General features: G+C 37.3%; 1 protein-coding gene and 1 pseudogene across 2 annotated transcripts; both read right to left on the bottom strand.

The window, feature by feature from the left end:
- Positions 1-4,612: 4,612 nt before the first annotated feature.
- LOC140857055 (uncharacterized) lies at positions 4,613-6,176 on the bottom strand (annotated as a pseudogene).
- Positions 6,000-18,543, bottom strand: LOC105060513 (uncharacterized). Of its 2 annotated transcripts, XM_029260566.2 has the most exons (16): positions 17,976-18,541; positions 16,974-17,644; positions 14,860-16,089; positions 14,649-14,720; positions 13,982-14,053; positions 13,770-13,807; positions 13,572-13,659; positions 13,337-13,486; positions 11,042-11,233; positions 10,872-10,951; positions 10,693-10,765; positions 10,463-10,564; positions 7,734-7,839; positions 6,659-6,746; positions 6,412-6,587; positions 6,000-6,287 (listed from the first exon to the last, which is right to left on the bottom strand). In XM_029260566.2, the coding sequence occupies exons 1-16, from the start codon at positions 18,340-18,342 to the stop codon at positions 6,238-6,240; spliced, it is 3,555 nt and encodes a 1,184-aa protein (XP_029116399.1). In that variant the 5' UTR covers positions 18,343-18,541; the 3' UTR covers positions 6,000-6,237. The 2 variants fall into 2 exon arrangements, with proteins under 2 accessions (XP_029116399.1, XP_073103125.1); XM_073247024.1 differs by lacking the exons at positions 6,000-6,287; positions 6,412-6,587; positions 6,659-6,746 and adding an exon at positions 9,696-9,822 and having other exon boundaries at positions 17,976-18,543.
- Positions 18,544-19,241: the final 698 nt, after the last annotated feature.

Raw genomic sequence — 19,241 nt, 5'->3', positions numbered from 1 at the left:
ATGGAGCCAATTAGGTGCAATCCACATCCAGACATGTGATGACTTACGTCTATATTTCATGTTTATTGCAAACGAACAAAAGAAGATGAAAAATAATTAGCTGTCACCTTTCAAAAAACATGTCCATCAATTAAATTTGTGCCATGATAATATGTCCTTCATCCAGCTAAAATAGAATGATACTACAGCTAGCATAGTTGTTGCTCCAATCAATAGGCATCCCCACGGCAATATGCTCTGTATATTTTTCAATATGAAAGCGATTTCAGCTATTTAAAAGATAAAAACATTATCGTGCTTGGTGTAGCCCAGATTTTTTGTTTATAAAAGGAGGTAAATATAGAAATGATGCAGTGAAGGGCAAGATTTCGATGGCGAAAGATGTCAATATTTAAGGGAGACCTGGCAGTTGTTAGACGGCTTTTAGATCCATCTTCTATCGATGCTAGACTCCAGTCCATTTTTATAAAATTGTGGTGAATAATGGATACATTATTCTCTATTGAGACTGCACATATTTATAGAGAAGTTAATAATATAGTCGATTGGATATAGGGCTGAAATCAGATTAGATACGGATCAGATACCAGCATATCCATATCCATATTTATTTTATCTAATAAATATAGATATGGATATGGATATTATTCGGATACAAAAATTTATATCTATATTTATTTTAAATTGATACAGATATAATTTGAATACTGAAAATATGGATATAATTACGGATATAATTGAGATAATTAAATTTTATGACTACAGAATCAAAGATATTTACTAAACATATGATAAATCAAGTTAATAATATATTTATATAATTATATATTTTTTAAAAAATTAATAAGTACTATATAAAATTATATAGGATTATATATAGATTCAGATATTCGGATACGGATCGGATAGTTGTCTATCTATATTTATATTTATTTTTTTAGATAGATATGGATATTAATCAGATTCTCAAATTTCTATCCATATTCAAATTGATTCGGATACGAAAATAAATCCGGAAAGATAATATCTATATCACTGTCACCTTTAATTTGATGGCATGTGATATCACCAATTATAATGGATCTATATTATCAAATTTTTTTTAAAAATAGTTCAATTTAATTGCTAAATATTTTATTTATTGATTTTTATAGATACTTGAATTCACCTAATTTGTAAAAATAAATAAATAAATAAATAAAAATCAATGTTTCCTTTCATGCACTGCTTCCCAATATTTTAGTCCTACGAGCACCAGGCTCTGTTGCCTGGGAACTCAGGTTTCAGTCCTGTGGAGGGAGAGGATGGTTACAGAGTAAGGTTTAGGATTAAAACTCTTCTTCTTCCTGTGCAGAAGGGGTGGCTGCAAAGCATTATACTTTCTATAAACGAAGGACGGTGACTAACAAAACACCCTTCTATTTCTGCATTTGCCAGACTCTTTCCACGTTTCTATTCCTGGGTTTGCCATCCTGCTTTCCATTATTCCATCGCACTTCCCAGACTTACTTTTATTGGTTCTGGGGGTCTTGGTGTCCTAACAACTGTTTTTATTTTTGTTTATATTTTAGTTATCCATCTTCTTCTATGCTGTATTGTTGATGTCGTTCTTATTTTCCATGGGTCAGCTTGCTTGCCCCTCTTGTTTGTACCCAAAACGAGTGACGGTGACTAAAAGGTGTCCTTTCTCTTTGGCAAAAATTAAAGAAATACCCTAACTGATCACTGGTCAAAAAGCGAACTGCCATCATATGCGATATATACTTACACGTTATGCGCACCTTGAATCATCCAATAATTTCTCCCCCTTATTGCATCCAATCAACGGACCAGCTCGCTCATGGGCCCGACTCTCTAATTGGCTCCGAGCTGCCTTCTTTCTGCTCGTGAAAAGGTGACTCTGAGTTAGGGATGGTTCTGCTACTGTCATTACTTAGATTCAAAGATTGCTCGGTAGTTCGGAAGTCATTCTCTTATTTAGAATGTTTGCACCTCTCTTCATCGTATTGCTGCAATCAGAATTTAACATATTTATCGAAAAGCTAATACCTAGAAGGCAACTTTTGTTGCTGACCACTCTAACGAGTGGATCTGAGGCGTTGGCATTGCAGGATTTTTCATATCTGAATCTTTTGGATTGCTCTCGCATCAGACTGGCATGGCCATCCATTTACATCAAAAAAAAAAACTCAATAAATTGATCCGCCCTCAGGAAAGATGAACGTTCAATCACAAGGTCAGGATCGCTTTGCACTCAAACGAGGTGGGAGCCGGTGGAAAAACTGTGACATCATTGGCAAGAGTATAATTTTATTTCCTCGGATATTATTAGAGAAATTACCAATGGCAAGCTTGCGACCGGAAACGTTCTCTAGCGGCAATGTGGCTGAATGGCTGCTGACATGGCTATAAACTATAAATGTATTTCCATGTCTAGATGCTAGATAAAATGAATAAAATCGTGAACGCTTGGCTTTGACTAAGACTTGCTCAAGAGATCCAAGGAGAGAAAAAGAAAGGAAAGGTAAATAAAGGTCACAAACTAGTGGAGCGGTTGAGTCACTTTTTCAGTGGGAAGTTTTCATTTTATGAAGCATTTCTAATGTGACAATCAATATTATTCTATTTCTAGCAAGCCAGTGCAGCGTTTAACGGTTAGTCATAGAACCTACATGTTCAATGAGGTTATCTAAGAATCTCTGAAGAATGAAAAAACTTTATCAGTTTGACTGCCTGTGAATAAATGAAAGAAACGAAAATTCAGAAGAACTGGAGTTTTTCCAATCACTTGAAAAATTAAGGATGCATTTGGTTAACCACAAAAAAAATATTTTTTTTACTTTTTGATTTTTAAAAAATCAAAATCAAAAAATAATGTTTGGTAACACAATAAAGAGCAAAAAGTAAAAAACAAAAAAGCAAAAATAATTATTTTTTATGGAAAGTAATTTTTTTTTGCTTTTTAAAATTTATTTTTGTTTCTTTCTGACTTACGACTCCTCCGACGCTCGCCAACTCCACCTCCCCCTCCCCCTCCCTTTGACTCTCTACATCCCAATCTACCAGCACCTCACCCACACCCTCGATTCCCTCCGCCTCGGCTGCCAGCCCCATGCCCATGTTACCCTCCGAGGCCTCCAATCCGATGCCGTCTTCGCCGCAAGGATCGCCACCATGTACTCCAACTCCAGTGATCTTCGTGTTGCCTCCCTCCTCCTCCACCACACTCCTCACCCCTCCTCTCTCTTCTTCAACGCCCTCATCCGGGGCACTCCCTCTATGGTATACCGGAGGATACCCTCAAGTGCTTCGACGAAATGCTCTTCCTTGGCCTGTTGCCCGACAACTTCACCTTTCCATTTGTGCTCAAATGCTACGTCGATGTTGGCTCTGTACCCTTTGGACAATCGTCCACTCTCAGTGCTTGAGGCAAGGCCTCGAGCAGGACCTCTATGTGGGCAGCTCCTTGATCAATATGTATGTTAAATATGGTGAGATTAATGATGCACGTCACCTGTTTGATTTAATAAATATTAGAGACACCTCATCATGGAATGGCCTCATTGCATGATACATGAAAGTCGAGGACTTTAAGTCTGTGGAGGAGCTCTTTGCGGTATTGCCTAGTAGAAATGTCGTTCTTGGACTGCGATGATATCAGGATCTCTCAGAATGGGCTGGCAGACTGTACATTGGCTTTGTTTGAAGAGATGCGACAAGATGGTAATGATGTCAATCTGAATTGCGTGACAATTGCAAGCGTGCTCTCAGCTTACGCACACTCTGCTGTGCTCAAACAGAGCGTTGAAGAAGGGGTTTCCTATTATAAGAGAGATGCCTCCATATTTTTTATAAAAATAAGTACGAATTATTATAGCTGCATGTGTTATTCATAATTATATCAGGAAGAAAATACAAAAAGATAACTTTTTTATTGAATATACAGATGAAAATATTATTATTGAAAATAAGATTGACGTTCTAACTAAACTACTACAAATATTAACAGGACTGTTAACTCTCGACGAAAGATGGATACAATTAGAGATAGAATTACTAATAGATTAGCTCGAGCATATGATTTGATTCAATGATTTGAATATTATTTTTTAGCATATAAAATAATAGTAAAATATTATATACTTACTAAATATATTTGTTTTTTCTTTTTGCTTTATAGCAAATAGTTATCAAATATATTTTTTATATTTTTATTTTTATTCTTTAATAAAAATTAAAAAAATAAAAAATATTTTTTAAAAAATAAAAATCAAAAATTAAAAAATATAATCAAATATATCATTTTTAAAAAAATTAGTGATAAAAAAATTATTGATTAGATCAAATTCATCGTCTCGATGCAGATTAATTCAATCATAAATCAATCTATATAGTAAAAAATAAAAAGAGAAAAAAAAATAAAGTAATATGAGCATGCATTTAGTAGTTGGTTGGATTGATTGGGACTAATGAATTTGACCCAACTAATAATTTTTCGTTAGTGATGGCCAGCACGGGAATGACAAAAGAGGGAGGCCATGCCACTTGGATGGTCCTGATTGGGAATACATGCCAGTGGGGTGGGTTGGATTTGATTGATGGTAATGAATCAGAAGCAACAACTATTCTACTTTATTCCAAATCAGATTAGCTTCAGCCTTTTCCAGGGAAGTTTGGCTTTCTCCAACACTTTCCTCTAATTCCTCGTACGCGTGCCACAGGGGAGATAACATTAAAAAAAAAAATTTGAGCACCGCACGGAGATCCTCAAATCAAATTCAGTACCACTAGGGATAATATTATTAAAACTAAGTGGGCGATGATACCTCACCAACCCAAATAACACGTGGAAACATTCCTTGTACTCGATGGCTATTTAATTGAGGCAAAACCAATTCGACGTGGCCTTCGGAGCCACCATTATCCTTCCAGATCAGCGCCATGACGCTGGGATGTGCCGGTGGAAGTATTTGTACGGGCTTCCAGTTTGCCAGTTGTCGAAAACCTTGTATTTTGGCTTCACATTTGCCAAATGTGCACCCACCTGTCCATTGTGAAGCCGTTTTTGTCCGCTTCCTGACATCAAATCCAAAAGGAAGATAACATCGGAAATTGTATCACCTCAGTCCAAACTACGATGATGGTATGCTGGAACTAGTTTGGGAGGAAGAGCAGTTCCGTCGCCTGCACAGAGACTGGGTACTTAATGCATGCCGGGGAGATGGATATATTCTAATTTACTGCAGTAAGGATGCAAATGACTCTTATGAACCACATCAATAGCTCATGATTTGCATCCATATGCGTATCGAGGTGAACGGAGTATAAGAGATGCCCCATCCGGTGATGAGTTTTAGTTCTCATTTTTAACCTGCCAGATAACTTTTGTCCATTAAACTGATAAAGAAAGAGGACAAGCTGGCCCCAGTGCTGAAATCAGAATTGTTAAGTTCAGATAGGATATTTTCTCAATTAATATGTTGCACAGGAGCAAAATGACATGCAACTCCAAATACCTTCGTGCATGACGCTGCATAGTTTCTCTTTCATCCAAGGTTCTCAATTGGTAGAGAGGTTTTCTCAGATACAGCAGCCATTAGATAAAATGGAAACTGTACCTAAATTTACAAAAAAATATACCATATATTCACCCGTTAATTAGTTTTAACAAGTCTGTGAGGTAACTAATGAGAGGTCCTGGATTGCAAGCTAAGGTGTGCACCACTTGACGCATGCCAGAACATAGAAAGCAACAGTAACAAGATAGGCTTCTGAAGTCCAGGAACACGAGGTAAACCAGGACATTCTGCCAATCAAATTCATGCGGTTCTTTATGAGCAAAGTTCAGAGAATATTTTGGGATCAGGAAAATTAATCCAAAAAAAGTATAAACAAAAATATTATTCAAAACGTAGATAGTATAATATGTGGTCTAACAATTACAAATGATCAGAAATAACAAACGATCAGAAATAACAATATAATACTTTGATAATAACTTTTAAATAACGTCAGGATATGTGTATTATATGATGAAATATTCTTGTGCAACTTACCAATATTCAGAGAAAACAAAATTTTACCTTGCTCTGAGTTTCTCTCACTTCTGCAGGAACTTAGATTACATGGAGATGCATAGGAGAGAACATTGGTGAGTATAATTCACGCATGCACATTTAACCCCCTAAAGTCAGAGTGCACAACCGACAGAGGCATCTACTCCATGAACATATGCAGTCAGCAAAATAGAGGGATGCTCAATGAGGCAGACTTCCTACAGTATGGATCTGAATCATGGACATTATCACCAGCAATCACAAAACAATTAATTCTCCAGCAAATTCCTCAATCAGCTCCAACAAAATAGAAATAATAGGTGATAATTCAGCCGTTCTTAGAATTCCTATCAACCTGAAAAAGCCCGAACTGCCTGGGATATCAACCGGCAGAACCTTGCAATCATTAAATGTCCACCTTGAAGGCTCTGAAGTGCAGAAAATATTTCATTTGAGACTGACAGTGGCAGTGTTGTGTGTGTCCCAGATATCTTGAACTGCAGCTCAGATGGCTCAGAGGGATAGACAGCACTGTTTCCGAACAAAAGATCATTGAGAGGATCATTCATATACAAAGTTTGTTGCTGAAATACTAAACTCACCAATTTAGATTGGTCATGTCGAGAATCAATGTAACTTTCCACCCCCTCCTGAGATTCATAAAACAGAGCTGCAACTCAAGTTGGCCCGCTGAAAACAATGCAAATACCAAGTAATCATTCATCAGTGAATAAAATATACAGAGATGTCTATGGCTGGTTCTTGATAATAAGCTCAAGTCTTCAGCACATGTATTGGAGATCCAAACTAGGCCATGGCACATAGCATAAATCAAATCAGCATATAAAAAGACTACTTGAGAAAAAGGCTGTCTACAATGGAACACGCATAATTATGAATCAATGCAAATTGAATGAACCAAATGGAACAGTCAATTTACTATTTTTATGTTTCCCAAAATTCTGCTATCCAAGTCAGATATGAACCCAAGAATAGCAACTACACCTTCTTAACTTAGCCATGATCACAAAACCCACTTTCGACCACATGGGGTCATCTTTATAAATCCTCTTTAACTAATAATTCCAGCTAAAGGTGCCAGATAGTCTCATCTGGAAGAGGGAAAAAATCTTACAGTTTGTAAATTAATAAGCAAATATTCAAGGAGAAAGTAATCAAATTAAAACAAAAAAGTATGAGATCTAACTGAAAATGATAAATAAATAATTAAAAAATTAAGAGACTTGTTTTCTTGGTTGCTCACAACTGCAGATTCCAGAGTGGGTGCCAAATTTCACTCCCCTATTATAGATTTACCTAAATTTTTCTTTCAAATATTTATGTGTAAGCATTAACTATTGGTCACCATCTCTATACAACTCTGTTCCACATATGCAACAGTTATGTAGCTTCCAATGAAAGGTGAGTGGATTGCCACTAACTACTATTAAATAAGTAACAACACAGACCAAAAGGCAAAGTTTGATTATCTTCCAACATACAAAGTTCCTGCAAATATCATCTAGGTACTCTGATTTTTTTTGGGCATGATTTAGGTATCGTAAATAGTTGAAAAGGAAAAAACAATCAAATCCTCTTGCATGCAGAGGAGAATAACACCTAGAACTTTAAAAATAAATAAATAGATAAAAGGAATATAAAGTGAACATGACTTACAGGGATGAGAATGGAAGGTCGAGTGCGTCAAATTTAACAATTCCATTCTTGTAACTTGAACTTCTTCAAGCACATCAACTAGGGTACCCAGAAGCAAGCTGGTTTCCTGCACAAACAGCTAGCATGAGTGAGACTGGAGACTTAAGAACGGGCTAAAATGAAATGTAGTGCCATAACAGGAGACTTGTATGCTAACATCTATAGAGTAATGTAAAGTTATAGGTATGAAGCAAGCATTTATTAAAAAAAAAAAAAGCACCAACAGAACTTCACAAATCACCGACTGATGCATGCTAAGATCAAATTCCAATAAAGACTCATGAGCTCAAAAAAAGCCCTGAGAACTAAGCAGTGTCTCATAATATCATGATACGAATAGAATGATTTCCCAAACCTGTATAGATGGGATAAAGTTTTAGGGTTGTGTCTGAAATGTGTGACTGTGGGCATGTTCATATGCGGTGCTCAAGTGATTGAGCATTAAATCAAGATAAAATCGCACACAAACACACGCACGCGCACACAGACACACACACACACACACAGAGAGAGAGAGAGAGAGAGAGATCAATATTATAAAACTCTTATGTGCATAATTACTAACTTTTCCCTTTACACTATTACACTGTAAGTGATGTATAAAAGCCAAATCTACCACCCCATGCACCACAAGAGAATGACCTGCAGACCAAAAATTGGCATACCATGCAAAGCCATTGCCCTCTGTCAAGACACTAACAAGAATATACATGAAAGAGGCATGACCATTAATGTATGCTCATGTAGTTAACTCAGCATGTGCGTTCTGTATGCATTGAGAAGTGGCAAGCAAATCACTTTGAAGACCAACCCACTGGATTGGATTTGGGTTCCAATAAGAACTCATTGGCTTAATCAAACTTATTTGTTGCTTCCTGATTCGATTTCTACAAGGGAGTGTTTGGTTCGCAACTAGAATCAAAATCGGAATCGAAATAAGAATGGATTGGAATGGAAATTGAAATGGCCATATCCTCTGACGTGTTTGGTTGGTAACCAGAATCAGAATTAGAATAGAATTTGAATACAAGAGGAGAGTATGGATTGGGTTTTAGGGGATTAGGGCATTCCTATTCCCTCCTGGAATCAGATAGGACTCCCCCCAACCAAACGGCTAGAATGGAAGTCACCCATTCCCATTCCCAATCCAGAGTTCAACTCCACCAAACTAAACATGCCCCAAATATAATTATATTGATGAGATTTGACACTTCACTACTTTTTTTCTTAGTACCCAAGATTTGAATTTTGGACCTCCTGAAGGGCAAGCCCTTACGGGTCAAGTGCTAACCAATTAGGCGAATGGTAGTTGGCCTTTCTAGATATTTTGTGTCATCCTGGATGTTACCCAAAAAGGCTAGCCGGAAAATATTATTTGGATTCCTTAGTCCTGTATAAGTAACCAAGATCTTCCTAGCGAATAACCGATGTGCGACTAAATACACGCCCGCACGGATCCTCACATTTTGAATTCACAATTTTGCCTCTCTCTTTGTTTTCATCCTCCTTTATGCCTTTCAATTGTTCTCCATTTTGTCATACAAGTCTTGCATTGGAATTCGATGTTATGCATGACAAACCATTAAACTATCTTGTTTGTCCCTTCCTATTGAAAACTCACATCACGTTTGTGGAGTCATAGACAGCATAAAGCCAAAATACCCCACAGTAGCTGACCAGAGGCCATCCTTCAGTAGCACTTGCTGGATACTCGTGATGTGACACTTATATTTCTCAGACTCCCATTAGAAGTATTTATATCTTTAGAGCACAAGCCATCTAGAGTTCTGGACTATATCATCCAAGTCCAGTCCTGCACCTGAGTATCAACGGATATGGAAAAATTATTCAGCACAACAGGGATAAACTGTGCAAGAGTTTTATTCTATGATTATGAGGGTTGACATGGGCCAAATCAATTACCGATATCAGCAAGCACAAGCCCTGGCATGAAACTTGAATAAACCCATCAGTGGCATAGCATTGACAAACCTGAACCTGCCGACTCAAGCCAAACCATCTGACCCATGTAAAAATATCCCATATTTTTCTGAAAAAAAAATCATAGCATCAGCCTGATCATATGTAAAAGTTCGAGGACATGGCATTTGTCTCATGATCTTAATTAGAAAGGTCAAATGAGGTGTGGCCTTGTTGAAGATCAGAGATGACTGAGAGAAGGGAAAAAATATGATGATTGGTAGAGGGATAATGGGAGGAGGGATCTTCAGGTTGAGCAATCCAATAGCTTTGGGTGTTTGTATCCATGAGAAGCTTTTTTCAGAACAAAAAAGGTAATAAATAAAGAGAAAAGTTTGGGCAACCAGTTAGGAAGTCTAAAGTTTGGTTACAAAGAAGGAAAACTATGCACCAAATAGCTAACATATACCATTCATATGCGCAACTTAACTACTTTATCATTCACCTTATAATTGGATCTCACTAATTATATATATCAAGTTAAACCCAGAATTAGCTATTTTCGCAGTAAGAATATATTATACTGAAAGAAGACAGAGACTGTCCAGGTGTGAGGCATATTCTAATAAATTCACATGTTAAGTTTGCTAGAGAAGGATATGCAGAAGAAAAAATTCCAGGTGACCTCTACATGGTCCTGTAAACATGTGGAAAGTGAAATGAAAATGTTAACAATTAAGAAAAATTGAATACAGGTAAAAGTGGCTTACCAGTGTCTTTTGCTGAAGACATTTTGAACCAGAAAGTCTGTGATCATCCTTGGCTTTGAAAACAAACTCAAAGGCTGCACAAGCATTCATGTTTGGGAAAGTCTGGACAACATCACCGTGATATAAGCAGATAACCCTAAATGTTTTATTTAGACTACATTATCATATCAGAAGTGGACAGTCAAAAACAAGATAGTGTATCCAACAGAATGAGACTGTAAATCTAGAACCTTTTCGATGTTTGAATCATTTAATGAGATTTTGGCAGCTATACTTGAAGTTTGGCTGCCATTTACTGTAAACCTGTTAAATAAAACCTAAGCAAACATGAGTAAAACATAGAACAGCAGTGGACAAATATTTTTATTTATCTTACACTAGGAAGGAAAAATAAGCAAAAATTAACCACCTCTGGAAGAGTAAATTGCAATAGTTGAGAACAATGTCATGTTGATCATTACTTTTCACTATGTTGCTCAACTCCCATAGCTAGAATGAACCAGAACTCCATCAGCAGCAGAAAATAAATGGCTATAGCAGTACAATGAACAGAATGTCAGAGGAAACAGAAAGGTGTACCCGCAAATCTTGGTGAATGATCCTACAGCTTTTTCTCTTTTCTAAATGTTCATTGGCAGCTTTAATAATCTCATCACAGTTCAAATTCCCTTTTATCTTGCAACAAGCACCAAGAGATTTCATCAAGTGCTCCACTTTTTGCTCCAGCATTTTGACTTCCTGTCTCATTGATATCACTCTGTCGTGTTGCCCCTGGAAAAGCATCATCCACAGACAAGTTTAACAATCCACAGACATGCAAGAAGCAGTTTATGTGGATTAATAGGCAAAGAAGTCCTCATATATAAATTCATTTTTTAAAGGCCTCATCATGTCAATAAAATAAATCAGACTAATAATCCATGAAAGACGAGGAAATGCAAGAATGAAAAATGGGTAGGCAACAATGAAATGGTTTATTTATCTTTTATCAAATTCAAGTCGAACTAAAACGGGCTCAGAACAATGATAAATAGCAACAGGGTAGCTTCAGAAATGTGGAAATGGCTTGCACTTTCCATATTCAGCTACAGTCTCCCTCTCCCCCACCCCAAAAAAAAAAAAAAACAACGGAAAAAAGAAAAACCTTTTCTCTTTTGCTGCTTGTGTGCATATTGAAGTACCTCAATCAAATGAAGATAGTGTAGGATTGCATTGTTTTTGTCAGCAGGGAATCATAAATGAGTTCTGAATACATGGAATAAAATTAAATTCAAACGGGTATTCCATTAAGAAGCATGCCAAAACTTAACCTAGTCGTATGAAGATAAGGCACACCCACATTCAACCACTGCAATTTAGCCTGGTTGTACTGAGAAATGTAAAACGTTCCTAGGCCATTCCTTGCCTGTCTCACATTATAACTGGACATCTGTTGCCTATGGGCAACAAATGGCAAGTTGTAGATAGCACATCATTTTAGTGACAAGAAGATGAACTTACATCAACTGGAGAGGGAAAAGCAACAAAGCTTGTCCGACAAAACAAAAACTCAAATTTCCAGCTTAAAATGTTGGGGCATCAATAGGAGCAACAGATGAGTAGATACAATGATGAAAAGAAGAGTTAATATAGCATGCATACAAGAATCAGAAAGAAAAGCAGGAAAAAACTCTAGGAGATTTGTGATGGTTTCATGTACAAATAGTGAAGGATTATGCTAGAAATAAAGTTGGATATCAGCAGATAAAGAAGAAAAAATAAATGTTCACATCATAAGCACATTGCTTCAAAAAGTAGGCCAAACAGCCATCTATATCACTATATGCGATCAAGTGGTGCACCTCCCATGATAGTCACCTAAGGCCTAGGTGATTCAAGATTAAGCAGTCATCTAGGTTGACACAGGAGCTGAAGCAGTATTCCAAGCATGAGTAGCCTGGCATTTAATGATGTTTTCAGGTCTGGAAAAATTGAAAGCAGCAGTAGAATTCCATTCCCTTTTTCCATTGCATTATCATGCCCAAATTTAAAAGAGCCTTAGAAGAGGATGAAAGAGAGAAAAGGAAAGAATACAATGACTAGATCAGGTTATAATAAATGTTTCCTATTTTGTCCTTTCTTAACTTCCTCTTCATCATTTTCTTCCTTCTCTGCCCCTCTTGCTGTCCCTGTTCTCCCCTTTTCGTTTCACTAGCAATGGTGCAGCAGTGGCTGCAGCCATCAAAGGAAGCACTGGAAGCTAATGCATATAGCAATTGCCACTTCAACAGTCAACAATTGCAGCAGACAATGAAAGCAGAAAATGTGTAAGGAGGAAAGTGGAGAAGGAATAGAATACAAAAAAAGAGATACAAGAAAGGAGCTGAGCAGGAAGCCAAGAGACATCAACACACCATTTATGGTTGAAACATTCCAAGTTTTTTATCTATATTTCTTTTCTTATGGTTTATGATTTAAGACCCAACCTTATAGCAATGTTGAGATACCACAATAAGATAACTATTACTCTTATTTTACTCTTTCAACATCAAATGATCTGTATCCTGAGGCTTCAGTGAACATCAAAACCAGAAGAGATAGCCCCAGTTAGAAATATCACAAATAACCAAATAGCAATGATTTAAATAAAATGACTAAACATGAATACAATAGACATAAAAACATCCACACATAACAATTCCACAGAAACAGAGTAAAAAAGGGCAAAATGGGAAAAAAATAGCTCAGTAATTACAAACAAAAAAATTTAGATGTTACAACATAGATGTGAAACTCTCCAAAACAAGTCAACAGTACAATGACATTTGTAATGCATGCAAAATTGTGACTACGCAGGCTAAATAGGTTACAGGAATTTTCAATTTTCCATGGTACCTGATTTTTACTACTAGAAATGGATGAAACTGAGTGAAGATGGTCCTCCTTAGTTTTAGAAGCTCTTGTACTTGGAAGAGAAAGCTGTGAAAACATTAATTTTAGATTACAACATTCCCGGATTCCTGACTGAGTTAGCTGTGCTTTATTCTGCAACCAAAACAAAGTTAGCTGAATTAGCAGCTAACCACAGCTTCAGAGCATTAAAATCCTAACTAAACAAGTAAAATCTTACATGTAATTGATCTAGCTTGACACGTCTTATCTGTAGTTTTGCCTGCTCATATAAAAGCTTGTCTTGCAATGATCTCACTTCAGCTACTCTGGATAGCAGATACTTAATCAGTTTTTACACTTTCAAAACAATACTTTTCCCTTGTCTTTGATAGATGGATACAAGACAGACCCCTCTCTTAAAAATCTGAAACTGTACCTCTGATGATGTAAGTCACCCAAGCGATCATGATTTCTCTGCAATAACAATCAAATAGCTCTTGGTTGGCCATAATAAAGATTGGTAGATTCGATGAGTATTGCAACAGTGCCAATATTCATTTTGTAAGCAAAATTGCGAAAGTAATAGGACTAAACTTTGTAAAAGAGTTCTTGTTAAATGGAAAAAAAAAAAAAAGTCAGTTCACATACCAGGGAAGCTGAAAGCCTCTCATACTTTCTAGCCATTTGCAACTCAGCCAACATGTCTTCCAAAATGTGAAGCTTCACAACAAACAGTGGGAAAATGAGATAAAGTGCACGAGCTGAAAACATATTATCAGGAGATTCAAGAATGAATTGAAAAATCAAGAAATGAACTCTGGATGTTATTTAGGTAAAAAAGACTTTTGCGATTGAAAAGTATATCAACAATTAAGAAAAAAGGTGATAAACTACATGCTGGTGGCTACCGTGCTCTGCTATTCATTCCAGTACAAAGTCATGTATCTCATCTTGATGAACTTAGATCCCTTAAGCCAATTCTGTACATCTTTGTTCTAGGTCATCTCTTGAATCACTCAGCCAAAAATAAACCCCGTACCTTACAGGGGGCTCATCCTAGCTTTCACTAACTACAACTTGACCATTTCATAAAGTTATCATAACAACATCTCATCTTGGTGTTAATTCATCTTTATGGAATTGTATCTTCAATTTTAGCATCTATATGCAAATACAAAGAGCAGTCCAACAAATTCTTTAGCCACATACAATTCCATGGCCATCACACGTTGAATACCTTGCAAAGTGCTCTTTTCTATGAAGGCTTCAAGCTCACATACCCAATGTATAAGTATCAAAATGGTATGGAACATACCTCTTGCAAACTAAGCTTATGCATGGATGGTGAAAATGCTAGTTTTGTTGCCTCAGATATTTTGGCGAACATCTGCAAAATGGACATAAATGACAATAATCCAATGTGGAAATCTTAGATTTATTTAATCTAGAAAATAATTCCTAATGCTCCTGTAAAGAGAAAGGAGATATTATAGAAATGAATATTAAAAGACAAGATATACAAATACATTAGTCCAATGTGTCACTGGTGATTGGCCTCCAAAATCATGAGCTTCGTTGTTGCATCCCCCCTGACTTCCCAATGAAAATCCAGATCCACTGACTGCAACTTCAGGTGAAACGTCTGGACTCTTTTCTGTTTTGCTTGTTTTACTGGCACGGTCTTCATCCATGATAAGATTTTGTTCACTTCTTCTTTTCTTTCCAAACAGATCAAGATCTTGAACAGAAGTTGATTCTTGAACAGCACAGAAATCCTGATGGTCGACTTTGTGTACACTATCAGAAACCAGACTATTTTCCTTGAGTTTAATCATAGTCTGCCTTGGAGATGAACCATGTTCACCAAGGATAGAGACCTCTTCAGTGAAGCATTGAGAGATCAATGGACTCTGGTTGATTTTTGTTTCTGGGTTAGATGAAGATGCAGCTTCATTTGGTTTTATAGTTTCACCAGATGCTTCATTTTTCTCACTGTGTGTCCATTCCCTAATGTCATTCCATGGATGATTTAATTCAACACTCATTCCCTGTACTCTGTTCCTTCGAACAGAACTCGTAAAGTTCTCTTCCATGTTCATAACAGGGAGACACACAAGTTTCGTGCTGGGATTATTACTCATCCTTTCCAATGTACCATCCGGCTCAAGTGGCAAATGATCCTTTCTTGGTGTTGCTACTCTGGGATTCCTAAATATTGGTGTCTCAGGAATTGTGAATTTTGACATGCGATTTTTAATAGCTGAAATTCTCTCACTATGTTTTACAAGTTGCAGCTCCAAAGAGGAAGGAGGTTGTTCTCTAGCAGAACTATCTGTCAATTTACCCACAGAACAAACAGCAGAATCAAGAAAAAGCCGCTGCCGCTTGGCACGTAAAGAGGATACAGACCCTTGTGATGGAGACTCAAAGGGTTGAACAGCATTTTTTGGAGTACGCATTCCACAATCAGATTCAAGTTGTTGTTCTTGTTGTTGACCATCTGTGATCATCAATGCAGGAACCAGAACTTCTCTGGCAGATAGAGGGGAAGAATTGGAAAAGTATTGGCTCCCACTTAGTTGATCTTTAAAAAGTGCTTGGTGTACATGAGCAGATTGCAAAATGAACTTGCTCCTGGACCCTCTATATGGAGGTGAGAGCATGTCAGAATTTTGAGCAGTGGCTTCCACTGTATCAGACTGAATTGCCTCATGAACATCTCTGCAAAAGCCCTTAGCTATGGGAGAAACCGTTCCCTGCAAGTGATTCAGAATATTTCAAATTAACTATCTGGCCAGCATATCTAAAGCAATACTTCTAATTTATAAGATTTTATTTCATAGTGGTGATTTGTAATTTGAGGTGGAACGGTGACGTTTTAATGAAGATCAATATGTGAAAAGAATACAAAAAAAACTCCACCTGCTAAAAAAAATCATTGAAGGATCAGACTAAATAGATCGATCATATGGGCATAAAGCATTCACTGAAATAAGAAATGACAAGACTTTAAATTCCAAGAAATTGAAGTATTAAATGGTTGCAAACAAATGTCAACTTGCAAAATAAGTTGATGTCCTCTTTTAGTAAATAAAGATAAACATTTTCTAGTGGATCAATATGTGTATATGTGTGTGTGCGATTGGGCATGCATGTGTGCATGTATATCCGTGCATGTATGCGTGTGTGCTTGCACATGCATGTGCATGTGTGTGTATATATGAATATATGTATGACCGACAACAGATATATAGGCTTTTCCTTTGTATCTCTTTCGACTACAAAACAGAAGGTTAAAAATGGAGATTATCATTCAACAGTTTATCAATAACAGAACTTTGCAATCCATGAGTCTTTGCCTGCACATAGCAGAGTTTTAAAATGACCTACTCATACCCGCTATGCTGTGTGTTTAAATAGAAAAGGAAATCCTGTGTGTAATTATCTTCAGTTTCAGTTTATTATGGTTAGCACCTGACCTCATGTCAAGTTCATTTATATAGCATAAAACTCCTATTTCCTATGCTATTTGCAAACAAAGACATGGCATAGGCGCCAATATTCTGCACCTAATATAAGTAACTTTTTGGCTGGAATAAAATCATCAGGTGGAATCAAACCAAATCTAAAGGCTTCTCACCTTTGTCTTTTCATTGATTGATTTATCCACAGGTAGATCTGTTTTCATAATAGGAGAGAGATGCTCGCTATCCGCTTGTTCAGTGACAGCACCCATTGAAACATCTTTTGAAAGATATGGACCAACAAGTTGATCATCAGGCACATCATCCAGTGCAGCTACATTACTGACATGTCCTTCATCCTTTTCAGATTCTTTTGCAACTGGAACTACACCTATATGTTCATCAGACGTCATGATTCTACTGTCACCATTTGGAGAATTGGACTGCATGCACTTGTTTACTTCACTCAGCAGCGCTTCTGATGTGGGTGATAATTTTGCATAATCATATCTATGAGTGTCATTCACTATCAGACTCATGTTACTTGAGCCACCCCCACTGCCACTCAGCTTCCCATCAGAAAGCTTGCTGTGAGACAACAGCTTCTTAGATCTTGCAGGGACCATGTGGTTCCCACTGTCAGCAGGTACTGTATCTCCTGTTGGTGTCCTGATGCTTCCTGCTGAGTTCGTGGTGCGGTCATCTGGGGGAGCAAGATTACGGAAATGCAACGAAAATGTTGTGGAATCCAGGGTAACATCATGATTTTCATCATCTGATATTCCAGCTTCAGAGAGTCTCCCCGATCTAATAAAACTCGTTGATACGGGCCCAAAAAAGTTATCATCTGGTCAAGGGGCGCAGCAAAGGATCAAGGAAGACTTCAGCAATCAGTTTCTTCATTAAAAAGTGAATTTTATGGATAATGTGAAATTTGTGAGAGAAGAGGCTGGTCAGATCAATTCTTTCCATGGGTGAATCGAAATTGATAAGAATTTACAAAGAAGATAGCAATCTGCAGAGATGATTGTAAAATTTTAATCTGAAGATAAACAAAGAAAGGATTTTCACAAGTCCACTCGATTGGACGCATTAAGCAACAACTTTCCAGCCGGGGGAAATTAGGGAAAATACTATGAAATTACACTTTAAAAAATAAAAAATTTTACTAAGAATACCATCATTTGAAGTCACCGATCCAACGGCGCTTCCAGGTGACGAGGAATCCATGTCCCTCACAAACCGCTCCTGCTCTCCGTCCTCGTCCTCGTCCTCGTCGTCCTCCCGTTCCTCGTGGGCGAAACCCTTGGAATCATCACTATCTGACTGGTCTCCTTGGAACCCTACCACCCCTCCGGCAGGCCCGGGGCTGTCGGTCGAGGCCGGCTTTGAGTCCGGCGGGGTCTCGAAGTCCTCGTCGCGGTCGAAAACGTGGACGGCGGTGGTCTCGGCGAAGCTCACCCGGCGAGAGCGCTTCTTCGCGATCGTCTCGTCGTCGAGCTCACCGGCGCTCCGGAGCTCCTTCCCCTCCTCTCTCGAATCCATGGATTCCGGCGAGAATGAGAGCGGGCTTCGAATGAATTCGCGACGTCCGGAGCCGGGACTAGGGTTTCGGAGCCGTTCGAAGGTGGGGGGTTTAGAGGGAAACTTGGTTCCGCATTCCCAGTTATGAAGATGCCCGAATTTTTTATCGAAGGATTTGCGCGGAAAGAAGGTTTTCGAACGCTGTGATCCGGTATTAGAGCATGACGATGTGTGTCCCGAGAAAATCACTAGGACATATAAACCGGCCAGCTGGAGGGGGAGCGAAAAATTTGGTGAGTTCTTTATCTAAATAATATTAAAAAAAATTATAAAATTAATATATTTTTTAATTTATTTTAAAAAATAATATAAAATTATAAAATATTATTTTAAATAATATTTTTTAATAGACAACGTCATTTGAAATGATGTTTCTTCGCTCCATGTCATCTCCTTCCCCATCGAGTTCTTTACCCAAATAATATTAAAAAAAAAATTTACAAAACTAATACATTTTTCAACTTATTTACAGGAATAATGTAAAACCATAAAATACCATTTCAAATAGTATTTTTTTGATAGAAAATGTCATTTCCAATGACGTTTTTTCGCTCCCCGTCATCTCCTCCCCCCATCCCCTATAAAATCAAAAGATCAAAAAAAAATCACCATTTGTAATGGCGCTTTTGAAAGCACCATTTCAAATGGCATTTTCAAAAGCATCATTTCAAATGGTGTTTTCAAAGACACCATAACAAATGGCATTTTTTTGGTTACACCCTCCTCCATTCAAAAAAATCTATCCAATGGCCCAAAAAAAAAAATAGAAAACCAATCCGTACCGTCCCTATATCACCCCATACTGGTGCCGTACCGACCTATACCGATCCAAACCAGATTTTTTACTGATTTCTATTAAT

The sequence above is a fragment of the Elaeis guineensis genome, chromosome 1 (genome assembly GCF_000442705.2).
Source record: "Elaeis guineensis isolate ETL-2024a chromosome 1, EG11, whole genome shotgun sequence".
Lineage (NCBI taxonomy): Eukaryota > Viridiplantae > Streptophyta > Magnoliopsida > Arecales > Arecaceae > Elaeis > Elaeis guineensis.
The sequence above is the reverse complement of the archived record's forward strand: the minus strand, read 5'-3'. Positions and strand labels throughout refer to the sequence as shown.